Genomic DNA, 14,236 nt, shown 5'->3' with positions numbered 1-14,236 from the left:
CTTGATTTGTGCTTCTGTCTTAAAAATACTGAACATGCAAACTTTATAGTCTACAAATTATTTATTATTACCACCAAATTTATATGATGCGACCATTTTATTTTACTACATTACATAGGGGAGTATTATTGTGCTTGTATAAGTTCATTTTGTACAAATTGTGTTTAGTTTTGTGCGGATTGATTTGATTTTTTAACCCTGTTGATTATTTTGTTATTGTAATCAATGTATCATAAAATTTCTCGTGAGAATCGAATACAAGCACGAGATGATATGAGGTTGTGTTTTATAGAAACTAAAGTTGAACCGGGTGAGATTCACCTCAGCGCAAGTCTTTTGATAGTAGATTTAGGTAAATAGACTTGTCTTGGAAGTCTCCTACAGCCTCCAAGAAGTTCTCCCAAGGGAAGCCTATCACAGAAATGACTTGGGAAGCACAAAGAAAGAAAAAAAACATGTCTATTTCCCCACATCAATCGGTTTGTTGCTTGCAGACAGGATTAAATGTTACTAAAATGGATTCCATCGGTTTCAAAACCTATTTCTAAAGACAAGAATTATTTCTATTGACGAGGATCGGTTATTTTACCAATAGGTATTCGGTGGGCCTTCTTTTAAACATGCAGCTGCCTTATTTTAAAGTGTTTTTTTGTGAATATTTTTGTGATAAAAGCTTTTTTCCAATGTCACCACAGATGGTGCAACATATCCGAAGAGGGTTTAAGAAGCACTGCTGCTCTGAGAAAACTTTGTTTGTACAACAAATTTATATGTTTGTTCTGGCGCCGAATTCCTGTAAAGATTGGACCCCAATGTTAACGTCACAAAGTCAAGAAACCCGAGAAATACAATCCAGGCGGAAGACGATTCGATTATCATCAAGGTGCTGACTTTTACAACAGGGAAATTATGCACAAATGTACAATAACAAGTTTGTGTTGCGTCATAATGTGGGTGGTTGTGTTTACTGGTGGTAAACAAAGCTCTAAACACGTAGAACGCTTTAGTTGCTGATTTCTTAAAGTTTTGCCGATTTCTAATTAAATGTTAAGTTGGCAAGTATTTTGCATTTATCTGTACATGTTACCCCGAATGCAGTTTCTAGACAAAGCTGGTAGCCGAAATGCGTATTTTCGCTTTTACTAATCATGCCTCGGACCACGTTAAGTTTAAATATAATTTTATGTAAAAATGCACATAATGGTGAGGTTTGTTCATCATGTTTCGAGTTTATTAAATGGTTAACACTGTGTGAAACCGGAAAAAATCCAACATTTTTGTTGAGTTGTGTTTGATTTAGGGCAATTTGATGAGGAAAAAACAAGGATAACGAAATTGCAAGATTTCTGCGCGAGTAATTTTCGTGTGAAGAAATTTCACAACAATGTTTTCCATGGACTTTGTTGCAAGGCTATTGCCAGCAGCCTCAATTTCTGCCACGTCTTGTAACTTGACCGCGTGACTGTTGGCTGATGTGTGTTTGTATTGTTTAGTGAAATACTTTAATTGTGAATGGCAGTAGTCGCTTTCTTAGAACACAGAATAATGAATATCCTGCTTAAAGTGATTTGTGTAAATTTTTTGCACGGTTTGTTGAAAGAGTACCCTACAGGTTATGTAGTTCCTAGCCGATCAAACGCGCCCTCTATAGCACAAACTTTAAATAGCATTCGTGACAACAAGTTAATAAACAATTTGGGTTTACCTTACACAATAACATTACACAAGTTCGCCCCAAGGCTATTAACCGACGTGAGCTTATTTGTCACAATTGTCACAAGGTCATCTTTCGGCATGGCCCTAACTCAAGCAACACCCATGGCATCCTATCTTACAAGTTTGGAGAGTAAGTCTGGTCATTAAGGAACTTATTAATTGCCGATGAAAACATTCCACAAGACCATTTGTCTGAGGGCGGAAAGCTGTTGTGCAGTTTCGCTTCATGCCAATAACATGGGTAACAGTCGCCCACAGATGCGATGTAAATTGCGAACCTCTATCGGAGGTAACTTGCATGCAACGCCAAATCGGGCGATCCAATTCTCAGAAAGACCGCATGCGCAAGTTTCTGTGGTAGCATCGGGCATATACCTATAGGTATATCCTCAGGCTATCTAGTAAAACGATCGATTATTGTAAATGTGAATTTGCCGTAAATAAGGGGTCACCAAAATGTGGCGTGTTTGATGTTTAGTCGTGGTAAATCGAATGACGAGCGCATGGTGTGACACATGACGCGTGAGAGAGTCGCAAGAAAAAGGCAGCAGGTACATCCTTATGACATAATATATTGCTACAGTCCACAGCCTTTTTTGAACACGATACTGAATGTTGCATAGATCTGACTGAAATTACGACAAAAATGGCCATGTCCTTTCCCAAATCTGGATTTTTGTCAAATTATTCTCTAAGGATCGGACCAGTCGAATACAAAAATGCATGAAAAAAAAAAAGAAAAAGGTTAACGTACTTGAAGATGTGAGTGGCAGAAGTGACAAACGTGATTAAGAGAAAAAATATTTAAATAAAGATAGTAAGCTTGAATGTAAGTAAACATGAATAATGTACTAAAAAACAAAATGAACAACAAATCTTTTACAAATGTAATTGACATCTATCAATAAATTGATGAAATAGGACGATTGGATTAAACATATTGTCTTGACAAATAGTATTTGAAGCCTCTTACAATTACGGGTTGTTCAAATATAGCAGCAGTAATTTTGTCTCAGGTGGGTTTTGAAAATAAGGTTTCCAATAATCTTGAGATGTTGAAAGCAATATTGTTGAGTGATGTTGATATTCGTAAAGATCCTTTCCTCATCGCATTAACAAGCGTTTTGCGTAAACTGTTTGTAAACAACTACATATGATGGGATTCTTGAGTTTTCTTGTCTACATTGTTTTCGGATTGAAACATGTTATTACAACAAATCTTCTACCAGAGTTGTTCAACCATTGCGTGAAAAAGTTGCTGATATTCTGCCACTTGGGCGTTGTAGAATTTAAGCAACTCTTCCTTACTAAGGTCGTCTTTTTTCACAATGATCATCAATCGTTTTGAAAGACTCAACAACATAAATTTCAACTTGCTTAAAGTGCATGTGACACGTAATAATAAAACATGTTAATAATTAAATCAAGAGATGTTTATAACTGTAAAACATTTTTGGCGAAAAAAGTAGCTTGATACGGCGACTGGTTTCTGAGATACAGCTGATCAAAGTCGCATTTTTACCGCTGCGAACGAAATCGTGCGAAAGCGAGATTATTGTTGCGTGACTTCATAGAAGGCACTTTGGTCGTGCGAGTGTTAGCAGCAAGCCTTATGCGCAGGAATGGAAAACATTGTAAAACTGGTTTATTATAGTATTGCATTGAACAGGGGACAACTAGTGAACAAGTGCAATAAACAGATTTTGATGTTAATTTGAGCTGCAGACAGATAGCCGCTGTTTCGACCTATTATGTCCTATTTAGTTGCGTAATTACAAAACAATTACTGGGACAGGTTGTTCTTGTTGTTACAGCATTTATGATCGCTAACGTGATACATGAACTTTTGAAAACAAGACAGAGACAAACCGTCAATTTAGCATTGTCATTTTGTCCACTCACAGCAAAAGATGGAAGTAGCTTCAATAAATTTTGAGGCTGGCAAAGACCGCCGAGAAAAACCGACCAAATTAGCTGATCATGCAACACAACACTGTTATTCTGTCATAATACCACTTTTTGTCCGATAGTAGCGTTGCTTACGAGTTCGCGTCATGAATGATTCATTTAATTCGCCACAATCAACCACTAATGTATTTTTCGCAATATAGTTCGTAACTATAAATGTTGGAATCATCAAATTAAGGTCAACACAAAGGTGAGGTTAAAGTTATGACATCACACCCAAAATGACGTCATGTAATGTCACTGAGCAAAGAAACGCACCATCTCCGACTTATCGAAGTACAGAGTGATGCCGTTTCTGTCATACCCTTTCGGTCTTCCGATAAGTAGGGACAAACAATCCTTTGGTTTGTGACGTCACAGTGACATATTTTTGTGTGATGTAAAACCTTGTCCTGACCTTTGAGGTAACGTAATCTGTGGACTCTCCTATGTTTAAAACTATTTGATATTTGCAATATAAGGCGCCTTCTCCTATCTAAATAATGCATTTTTTCGACGCGAGCGCCCTGTGTGATGTCAATTACGTCACGGCAAAAAAGGTTGACGATTTTTGGTCGCCGCTACTTTTCGTGCAGTTTTCTACATTTTTTAGTTGACGTAGAACCGAAAAACTTTGGATATATGTTTTTTGTAGATGTACCTTTAGTTTTACGCAAAGTTGCCATGGCCGTGTCATATGCACTTTAAGTGCTGGCTGCAATTTTTGGTTTTCGCAAATACAAAACTTTGCATTCACTTTCTTTATTTTTTGAGCAATATCTTTTGGCACAGCGTTGATATTACCAGTAGCCAGTGTTGCCTTGCACAACATAATTCCAAGTATTAAAGTAAAGCATTTTGGATGGAAGTCAACCACCAAGCCAACAACATCACCCTTCTCTACACCAATGGAACGTAGTTGGAGTGCAAACTCAATTGACTGTAGGCGAAGTTGGCTGAATGTCCACGATTGATCATGGTAAGGATCTACCAAGGCCACAGAGTTGCCGAAGTGTTCCATCTTTTCCAAAGCATATGGAGCGATGGGAATTGGGGAGTCTCAACATCTGAAAACAGCCTTTTTAACACCATTTTTATAAGCGTTTAGGCGTAACACGTAAAAAGTTTTATATACTACATCTTGTCTTATACAATTTTAACACAAGGTTTTGACGTAAAACATATTTCAAGTTACTGCCTGATCAGTAAAACGCAAACTCTCCTGGAGTGAAAAGAAATAATTACTACATCAATTGGGATTCAAAACATCCCTAATTGTAATGATTTCATCTTATGTTACATTCTCCACTTGCTTTGTGATGAATTGTTTTTGACGTTTATATTTCACTGTTCCACACTTGTTAACATGTCAAGTTTCATTCACCGCGTTTCTCATGAACGTTTTGTACAATGTCAAACTTCGCCAGAGAAATAACTCTTTGTGCAAAACAGACATTTTTTACGTGTGGTTGATTTTGCTCAGCTAAAATCTTGATCGCTTGAACGCGGACCTTGATCACTGAACCAAAGTAACGTTCTCTTTGACGCTAAGACTTAGGAATCTTAACGTCTGAAAACGACTTTTCAGCACTAATGTTATTGGCGTATAACTTGGAGAGCATTTCTTTGCTTGCACCAACCTTTTCCTGCTTATCAACTAATCTGTACATGTTAAGGCAGATTTAAGGTATAACCTCAAAAAAAGTTATCAGCAATAAATGTCTATCTTGATAAAATTAAGGCCCAAACCGGTAATGGTGATAACTCAAGCATAAAAGGTAAGTAACAGCAATATTACTCAGCTGACCCTTCCATCTGCTAAATGGCGGTTTGTCCAGCCCAGCTCGTAGAAGCGTTGTGCATTTTTGTGGAAAATAAACTTTAGTTCACAAAGATAGATTTGGATATAGGTCAGTGGTCTTCAACCTTTTTCCGATAAAAGTTGTGAAACATAGAATGCTAAACTGCATCAACGTTATACCAAACAATTAAAGTAAAGTCGTTTTCAGTCCAGTAAATTTAGATGTTGTACCCCATACGTTAAACACGCCCATTGCATTGGTTGAGACAAGTTGCCTTATTTTGAGACACCAACAATAATTAATGGGAAAGAGTACATGTTATTTCCTATCTAACGCATTTCCCCTGGTAAATACCTTGGGTTTTTGGCAAAATACCTGATACGTCACAACGGTTTACATAAACTGACGTAAACTTCCGGTTGATGTAACGTTTCAGGGTATTGTGCTCGTGAAAGTCACAGACAACTATTGTTCAGCCATCAGTCTGTTTACATAACCTGGTGTAACTTTTATGTCTGCTTGGTCATGGGCATGGTTGTATTGATTAATAAAAAGTAAATTACTTGTAACTTTAGCCCCAGAAGTAAACCATTATCCTTTTAATAAGTAAATAACAATACTCTGGATTTGAATCTACCACATTGTAAAGGCAGAGATTGGGAAAAGTCTAGACAAGTGTCTCTCAACCGTCCACACAGGTTGGCAATTTAACGAAAAAAAAAGGTTGAGAACCACTGGTCCATGCGCAACTCTGATAAAAATTGAAACTATAATTGCCACAAGACTACGGCAAATAAAAGAATTGTAAGCAAAGTAGGCCAACACTGATAGTATCAAAAGGAATTACTTTCCCGGGAAAATTAAAGCGAAAATGTCTAACTTTGCGAAAAAAAAACGAAAGGTTAAAGCGATTTTCTCCTTCCACAGAGTTCAGGAAACAAATCTATAAAATATTTTTATCCTGCAAACATGATTCTTCAAAGTTCGTTTCCAGATGTTGAGATTCCCCAAGTTCCCATCGCTCAATATGCTTTGGAAAAGATGGAACATTTCGGCAACTCTGTGGCTTTGGTGGATCCTTACCATGATCAATCGTGGACATTCAGCCAACTCCGCCTACAGTCAATTGAGTTTGCACTCAAACTACGTTCCATTGGTGTAGAGAAGGGTGATGTTGTTTGCTTGGTGGTTGACTTCCATCCAAAATGCTTTCCGTTAATACTTGGAATTATTTTGTGCAAGGCTACACTGGCTACTGTCAATATCAACAATAGGCCGAAAATCATAGCTAAGCAGTTGAAACACACTAAAGCGAAGTTTTGTATTTGTCAGGATATGAAATTAAAACAGGATCTTGACAAAGAAACAAGTAAGTTAGTGTTGTATGATCGTCAAGACATCGGCAACATTCGTTGTGTGGAAGACACAAAGCTGTTGGAAGAAATATTATCGTCAAACGGAGTTGATATGAAAGAAAATCCCCTTTTTGTTGCGTTTACAAGCGGATCAACAGGATTACCAAAGGCTGTTGTAAATGTAAATGCAAACTTTATGACGTGCACTTTTTTTGCAAAAGTGGTTCTGAACCTAAAACCCGAAGACTGTATGATGACTCATTACAAACACGTAAACATGTTTGGAATTTGGTGCTTGTTTACGTTTCTTGTTTCCGGAGTGAAGCACATCCTAACAAAGTCTCTTCCTCCGAAGCTTTTTTCCCAATGTGTAAAAAAGCACAGCGTAAACGGTGTAATCGTAAACGACTTGGTTACATTAAATAGACTGACGAATGATGTCATTTTGGAACCTGAACACACTGTGCGTTACATATTAACTGGGGGAGCTCTTATTCCCAAAGAAGCTTTGCAAAGCGCAAGTGAAAAGTTCAGTGCTGTTGTTGCCAGTGGATACGGTTGCACGGAAAGTCAAAATGTTTCTTGCACTGTAACAAGACAAACTCCATTTGAAAGTGTAGGAATGCTTTGCCCAATGTTCAACTTAAAGTTATCGATGTTGAAAATCGAGCAGAACTTGGTCCTGGAAAACATGGAGAACTTTGTGTGAAGAGTCCAGGTGTTTTCAAAGGATATTTAAACAACAAAGAAGCAACTGAAGAAGTGTTAGATGAATGTGGTTGGTTTCGGACAGGAGACTTGGGATATTATGACCAGCAAGGAGTCGTTTACGTGGTCTATAAATTAAAACATATAATCAAATCTCGAGGAAGAAAAGTGTTTCCAGCCCAGCTTGAAAAGGTACTTTTGTCTCATCCAGGTGTGGCGGAAGCAGTTGTTGTTCGTACAGCTCATCCAGTTTATAATGAGGCGGCAAAAGCTTTTGTTGTAAAAAAACACGACATTTTGACAAAGGAAGAGTTGCTTAAATTCTACAACGCACAAGTGGCAGAATATCAGCAACTCTTTGGTGGTTTAGAATTTATTGATCATATTCCTAAGACTGGTCCTGGAAAGACAAATAAGTCAGCACTTGTACAAAACTTTAATTGACTTGTCTTAATGCAACAATCAAAATTGAATCTTTTTAGTTGAAAAATGTACAAATTTTTAAACATAGACGCACGCTATATAACAAATGTATTACGTCATATTTTTGGTTTATATATTTGTGATGTATTTTTAAGGTTGTAACTGCAACTGGACTGTTGAAGTTGCAAACTCTTCATGAGTAGTAAATAATTCCTATACGTTTACAGCATTCAAGGATTTTCATTATTTACATGTTTTTATTGAAATTATTTTCCCCAAATTCTTTTATATTTTGCAATACAAGACATAACGTAATTTAACTTCAAGAGTTTGCTTCAGTTCCATCCCTTTCTCATAGTATTCTAAAAAAAGCAAGTTACAAACTACAGCTGTGCGCCAATTTATGACGAACTTGTTTGTTGAACCATGGTACTGAATATGTTTAGTATTCCAAGGTTAAACAGAACCTAAGTGGCAGGTGTATAAACCTGCTGTGCACTAATGGACAAAACGCAGAAAGTGTTTCATTGGATTTATTATTTGGAATACATTCACAGTTGCACTGTCTGCAGGGAATATTAAAACACACGAATGTTCGACTTCCGCTTTGTGTCACGTTCTAAACCGCCTAAGTCCGATCAGAACAGTGACGTAAATGTAATTTGTTTTTTCTGCCGAGCCTCGGTGTAGAGTAGATACACTTGATTAAACCTAGTGTATCAGACGAGGAATGCGACAAGGAAAAAGGTTAAGTATCACGGGGGGAGAATGTGTTAGAAGATTAATTATTTGAAAAGAAGGATTAATTTCTGTTCAGGTTGGTTGAGTAGTAATGAGACAAACTACCCTTACAGCCTGGAATGTACTATTTACAGAATAAATAGTGCTGTGCTGCCAGGTTAAGGGCTTGCAAACACCTTGTCTTGCTGCACGTTATAGAATAAGAATTATATGTCACACGCAGCATTACTTCGAAGTCAGCCACATTTAAAGAATAATTGATTTCCTGACGTTTTACCAATTTTTACATAGCTCCATTTTGTGACGTAGCAAGACTATTTATGCAAAGAGGATACACGGTAAATTACAGATTAGGCTGGTCACGTTAAAATAGATCTTATATATCTTCCTTACTTAACGCGCTTGCAATTATTAAATGGTTTCCGATCGAGTTATCATAAGATGGGATACGATGTGCAAGTTGACATCTAGCAACGAATAATAATCTTAGGTCTTGAATTACAAGGGACATAAAAATTTTACGTAGTATTTCAGTGTTGATAATTTCCCACAATCATACAGCAACAGCTGTAGGCTGCATTATTTTAGATTTAAATGTCCGATACCTGTTTTGTAAACCACCGAGATTCAATGCGGCATTGGCACGGACGGTAAACTATAGGCCTACATAGATGAAATAAGACTGTTAAGTTTTGTCATGATATTGTCTTGTAAAATCTCTATCGTTAAGTATAGGCCCTATTTGTTTTGCAAACAATCTATCAGTGTGTTATAGCATTCCGGTGCTTTGGGTCATTGGCTTTGCTCTATAGCCATATTGTGCGTAAAAATGTTGGGTGTGGTAGTCCACCAACACGTGACTTTCAAAAACATGTCTTGACACCGGCACACTTTCCTCTCAATGGCCCTGGTATATTTTTCTTGCTCAAATGTATAGAATGAATTTATAATACTTGGATATAGTTTGTGTACAGCATGTCATAGGGTTGTTGTAACTTGAATCTTTAATTTCTTTGTTTATTGACCCAACAATTGCATGCAAAAATTGCACCCGTTCTGCAATTTGACTGTTTCACGCTGATAACAATGGTTCTAAAGAGTTCGCTTCCAGATGTTGAAATTCCCCAAGTTCCCATAGCTCAATATGCTTTGGAAAAGATGGAACACTTCGGCAACTCTGTGGCTTTGGTGGATCCTTACCATGATCAATCGTGGACATTCAGCCAACTCCGCCAACAGTCAATTGAGTTTGCACTCAAACTACGTTCCATTGGTGTAGAGAAGGGCGATGTTGTTGGCTTGGTGGTTGACTTCCATCCAAATTGCTGTACGTGGGCGCTCGGGATAATTTTGTGCAAGGCTACACTGGCTACTGGCAATATCAACGCGACTACAAAAGAAGTGATCATGCAAATGAAACAAGCGAATGCTAAGTTTTGTATTTGCGAAAAATATCAATTGTATAAAGATCTGGTGACGTGTGATAGGTCGATTCAACGTTATACGATAGAAGATGTTGATAACATTGTTGTGTCGGGTGGCGAAATTTATCTGCATGAAATTCTTGCATCAGACGACGTTGATAGAAACCAAGACCCTTTATTTGTTGCTTTTACAAGCGGTTCAACAGGAGAACCGAAGGCTATTGCAGTGACAGATTCCAACTTTGTGGCTTGCCTAACTATTTCGAAAGCAGTCGTGAACCTGGAAGCTGGGAACTGTATGCTAACAGTGTGCCGACAGGTTCACATGTTCGCCTTCTGGAGTTTCTTCATGTATCTAGTTGGCGGTGTAAAACACATTATCGCAACAAGCCTTACGTCTGAATTGTTTCAACATTGCCTCGAAAGACACAGGCCAAACGGAGCTATTATAAGTGACCTTACTATTATCAAAAGGTTGTCAGAACTTGGAGCTTTGAAGAAAAATAATTCTTTGAGTTTTGTGTTGGCTGGGGGTTCCCCCATTCCTAAGAAAGTTCTTCAAAACGCAGCCCAAAATTTCAACGTAGTGGCTGGGGGTGTTTATGGCTGTTCAGAAAGTGGGTTTATATCTTGCACTGTAACAAAACAAACTCCATTTGAAAGTGTAGGAATGCTTTGTCCCAATGTTCAACTTAAAGTGATTGATGTTGAAAACGGAGCAGAACTTGGTCCTGGAAAACATGGAGAACTTTGTGTGAAGAGTCCAGGTGTTTTCAAAGGATATTTAAACAATAAGGAAGCAACTGAAGAAGTGTTAGATGAATGTGGTTGGCTCAGGACAGGAGACTTGGGATATTACGACGAGCAAGGAGTCGTTTACGTGGTCGACAGAATAAAACAAATGATCAAATCTCAAGGAAGCATTGTTTTTCCAGCCCAGCTCGAAGAAGTACTTTTGTCTCATCCAGGTGTGGCGGAAGCAGTTGTTGTTCGTACAGCTCATCCAGATTATAACGAAGCGGCAAAAGCTTTTGTTGTTAAAAAGGTCGAAAGCCTAACAAAGCAAGAGTTGCTTACATTCTACAACTCCCAAGTGGCAGAATATCAGCAACTCTTTGGTGGTTTGGAGTTTATTGATCATATTCCCAAAATCGGTCTTGGAAAACCAGACAAGTCTTTGCTTAAAACGTTTTCTTAAAATTACTGATTGTGTTTGTATCATTTTCCATGACTGCAGCTCTAGAAGTTGACAATTTGCTTTCACATATGTTTGTAACTTTTCTCTGTTAATCCTGCACATTGTGAATGCACTAATTGTTCGTTTTGCACAGGATGATACAAATTTGACACTTTCAAAACTGAATTAGGATTCCTTGTTAGTATTTTCTATAACCCCACTATAAATAAATCATTTGTCATAAAAACGTATGTCCTTTATATTTAAGGTCGCCTCCTCAAAAATATGTGTGATCACTATGTTCTCATATATTGTTCTATTGCGTCACAATACATATTTTTATCTTCGGAAGATTAAAGTTGTCACTTACGTTTGTTATGTCATTTTTAAAGCACAGTGTTATTTGATTATGTTCTAAATTAATTTTTGGCTTATAAACACAACAAAAATAAAATAAACGATATGTTTCAACGGCGCTAGATAATACTTGGAACTGCTTGAGTTGCTCTTTGAAATTTTGAGCCTAACGTATAGTGATTAATTTGTTTAAAAGTATAATCGTCAAAATAAGCGCAAAATTGCTGATTAAAATAACAACTGTGTTTTTTTGTCATGTTTTCAAATGAGATGTGTGTGAATGTAAACAGACGCCTTTATCTTCGTGCGTGTAGGCTAACCGTAAACAACCATTAAGACAAATGCCAAATGATTAAATATTTTTTTTTTGCCACACCGGGGTTTGAACCAGGACATCCTGGGCACGAATCCCGATCAGGTTTTTCGGCTTTTACGTCAGTATGAATGCGACAGCAAACTCAGGGATTCCCTAGTGGCCCATGTGCCTCTTTCCCTAAAAATAATTTTCACGTCAAAGTTTTGTGGTTAGACTGGTTTCTTGAAAATTGCTTTTATCTTTTTAAATTACGCACCATATTCCAAAATTATATTTTGTTGCAAGCAATGAAGTTTTACCCAAAAAGCAATAGGAGTTTTTTTATTCCCTGCAAAGTAAAAGGCTCATAGTTTAAACAGGTCTCAAATGCCCGAAGTCACGTCCGGTTAACATCGGACCCCGACAGCACGTTTCATCAATCTTATTGTCAGTTTTTTACTAAAAAACACCATTGGAACATAAGCAATGTAAACATTTGGGCATATGCATATATTGAAACAACCTCTTTGTAGCAATGTCACTTGCCGTTTGGATATTTTTACTTGTGCAGAAATTTCTAACCTAACGTTTTTGCGCTAACCTCAAAAAATACTGTCCTCTTGCAGTGTTTTGTCTTGGTGTCCTTTTGGTCAGAACCATGTTGGTTCATTTAAGAATACCTTAATGTTGACTACACCCCACAACCAAAAACAACTTAATTTTTAACTGCAGCTAATATATAACCTTAAACATACAAATTTAAATATCACGATCGTTAATAAATTTACTTTTCGATTCTAAGCTTTCCAGCAACAAACACGATTTATTTCTAAACAACCTGTCAATATGCATAATGGAGACATATCTACGGTACAGGAGATTTAATAATAGCGTACTCAGTTGTAACGTAAACCTCCTTGTACGAGGTGTTGCAGCGTACCATATGTTTCCTCCCGACTGCTGTGCTGAAGCTAAGTCCTGCTTACGTGTTCTTGCTGTTGATACTAAGGGTGCCAGAAAGCTTGTTTGAGCTAAAGCTTAACTCCGTATGTGCCCTTTCCGTCTGGCGTTCCAGTGTAGAGTTTCAGGAAAAATGCGTGGTAGTCAGTACTAGGCCAGGAAAACATGCGCGTTGCCACTAAACCCCGTCTACATGACAGTTTAAGACAGTCCGAGGTATCCTCGGTGTCCCTGTGATTTATAGTTTTATTGTCTGTTTTATAGCCTAACTGTTCTAAATACTTCGCCATTAGGGACGCTTATTCGTTTTCTGCATTTTGGCGATGTTTTATACCAAAAAATTCTGCCTCCCATGTTTTGTCCTATTTATACATTGTACCTAAAAAAATATATTTACTTTGAATTATTTCCACAGGATTGTAAATTTACTAAAGATAAGAATAAATGTGAAAAAAATACTTGCGCATTTAACTATAATTTAAATTTGATAATTTGCGCATTTAAACTATATTCAAGATTCAACATGGTATGATCCAATATTTTTTCTCTGTGATAGAATAAATATAAGACCATACAGATTATTACTTTTATACCCAAATATGAGTAAGCTTAAATATGATTGATCATAACCTAATTTAAAACAGTTTGAAGGTTTGTTAAAAACTAAAAACAAAAAAATAAAATAGCGTAAAATAATTTGCATAAGGTCCATGTCGAAACAGGGTTTTCTTTTTTTTAGTTTTAATTACAAACCTGTGTAAAACACAATGTTATGAATATTCAAATACATTTGGTTCTATATCTGTTATGGAATTTTTGTATAAATTGTTTTATCAGAAAAATATTTTTTTTCGAAGATGTTTGTTGTACCTTTTTATAGAAAATTGAGAAGGGCGTGAAATTTATCGCAACCGCTTTTTCGCTTGATTGACGTCAGGTCTAAAATCTAAAAATAAAAACATCCATACCGTTGGCATATTTGTGATATAACGACTGCACAAGTTTATGTTTTGTTTTTCAAGGTAATGGTTTAGAGATACTTTAATCAGACTGCTTGTCATTTAATTTGCTTTTGTTTTAAAATTTCCTCTTGTTTTCTTTTTATAAGTAGCCTACGTGCTAACGTGCATGGCAAATTTTAATATTTGTGACCTGTAATGTTGACAATTAGAATTTCAACTTTTTTTTCAATTGACTTTATCATAGGCAGCGTTTCGTTTTGAATAAGCTAGTTTATAAAATATTACATGCTTTGTTAATAGGTAGGCAAAACATTTGATAATTGGTGATAGTTGTATCCATTTTCTTTAACTTCTACATGTTTTCTATAT

General features: G+C 36.7%; 2 protein-coding genes across 2 annotated transcripts; both read left to right on the top strand.

The window, feature by feature from the left end:
* Positions 1–6,434: 6,434 nt before the first annotated feature.
* Positions 6,435–7,972, top strand: LOC145890276 (putative 4-coumarate--CoA ligase 2). Its single transcript, XM_082981293.1, has 2 exons — positions 6,435–7,434; positions 7,494–7,972. Exons 1-2 carry the CDS (start codon positions 6,435–6,437, stop codon positions 7,970–7,972), a joined length of 1,479 nt encoding a protein of 492 aa, XP_082837419.1.
* Positions 7,973–9,778: 1,806 nt separating this feature from the next.
* On the top strand, positions 9,779–11,314 carry LOC145890275 (putative 4-coumarate--CoA ligase 1). The gene has a single exon (XM_082981292.1). It carries the CDS (start codon positions 9,779–9,781, stop codon positions 11,312–11,314), a length of 1,536 nt encoding a protein of 511 aa, XP_082837418.1.
* Positions 11,315–14,236: the final 2,922 nt, after the last annotated feature.

Source organism: Ascidia mentula, chromosome 2, assembly GCF_947561715.1.
Source record: "Ascidia mentula chromosome 2, kaAscMent1.1, whole genome shotgun sequence".
Classification (NCBI taxonomy): Eukaryota; Metazoa; Chordata; class Ascidiacea; order Phlebobranchia; family Ascidiidae; genus Ascidia; species Ascidia mentula.
This window is presented reverse-complemented; position numbering and strand designations above follow the sequence as displayed.

What these genes read in the sequence shown, in the direction of transcription:
- LOC145890276 (XM_082981293.1), top strand. Translation starts at nt 6,435, where the DNA reads ATGATTCTTCAAAGTTCGTTTCCAGATGTTGAGATTCCCCAAGTTCCC. An exon ending in AAGACAAACTCCATTTGAAA is followed by an intron (nt 7,435 to 7,493) that starts GTGTAGGAATGC and finishes AAAATCGAGCAG; the next exon opens with AACTTGGTCCTGGAAAACAT.
- LOC145890275 (XM_082981292.1), top strand. Translation starts at nt 9,779, where the DNA reads ATGGTTCTAAAGAGTTCGCTTCCAGATGTTGAAATTCCCCAAGTTCCC.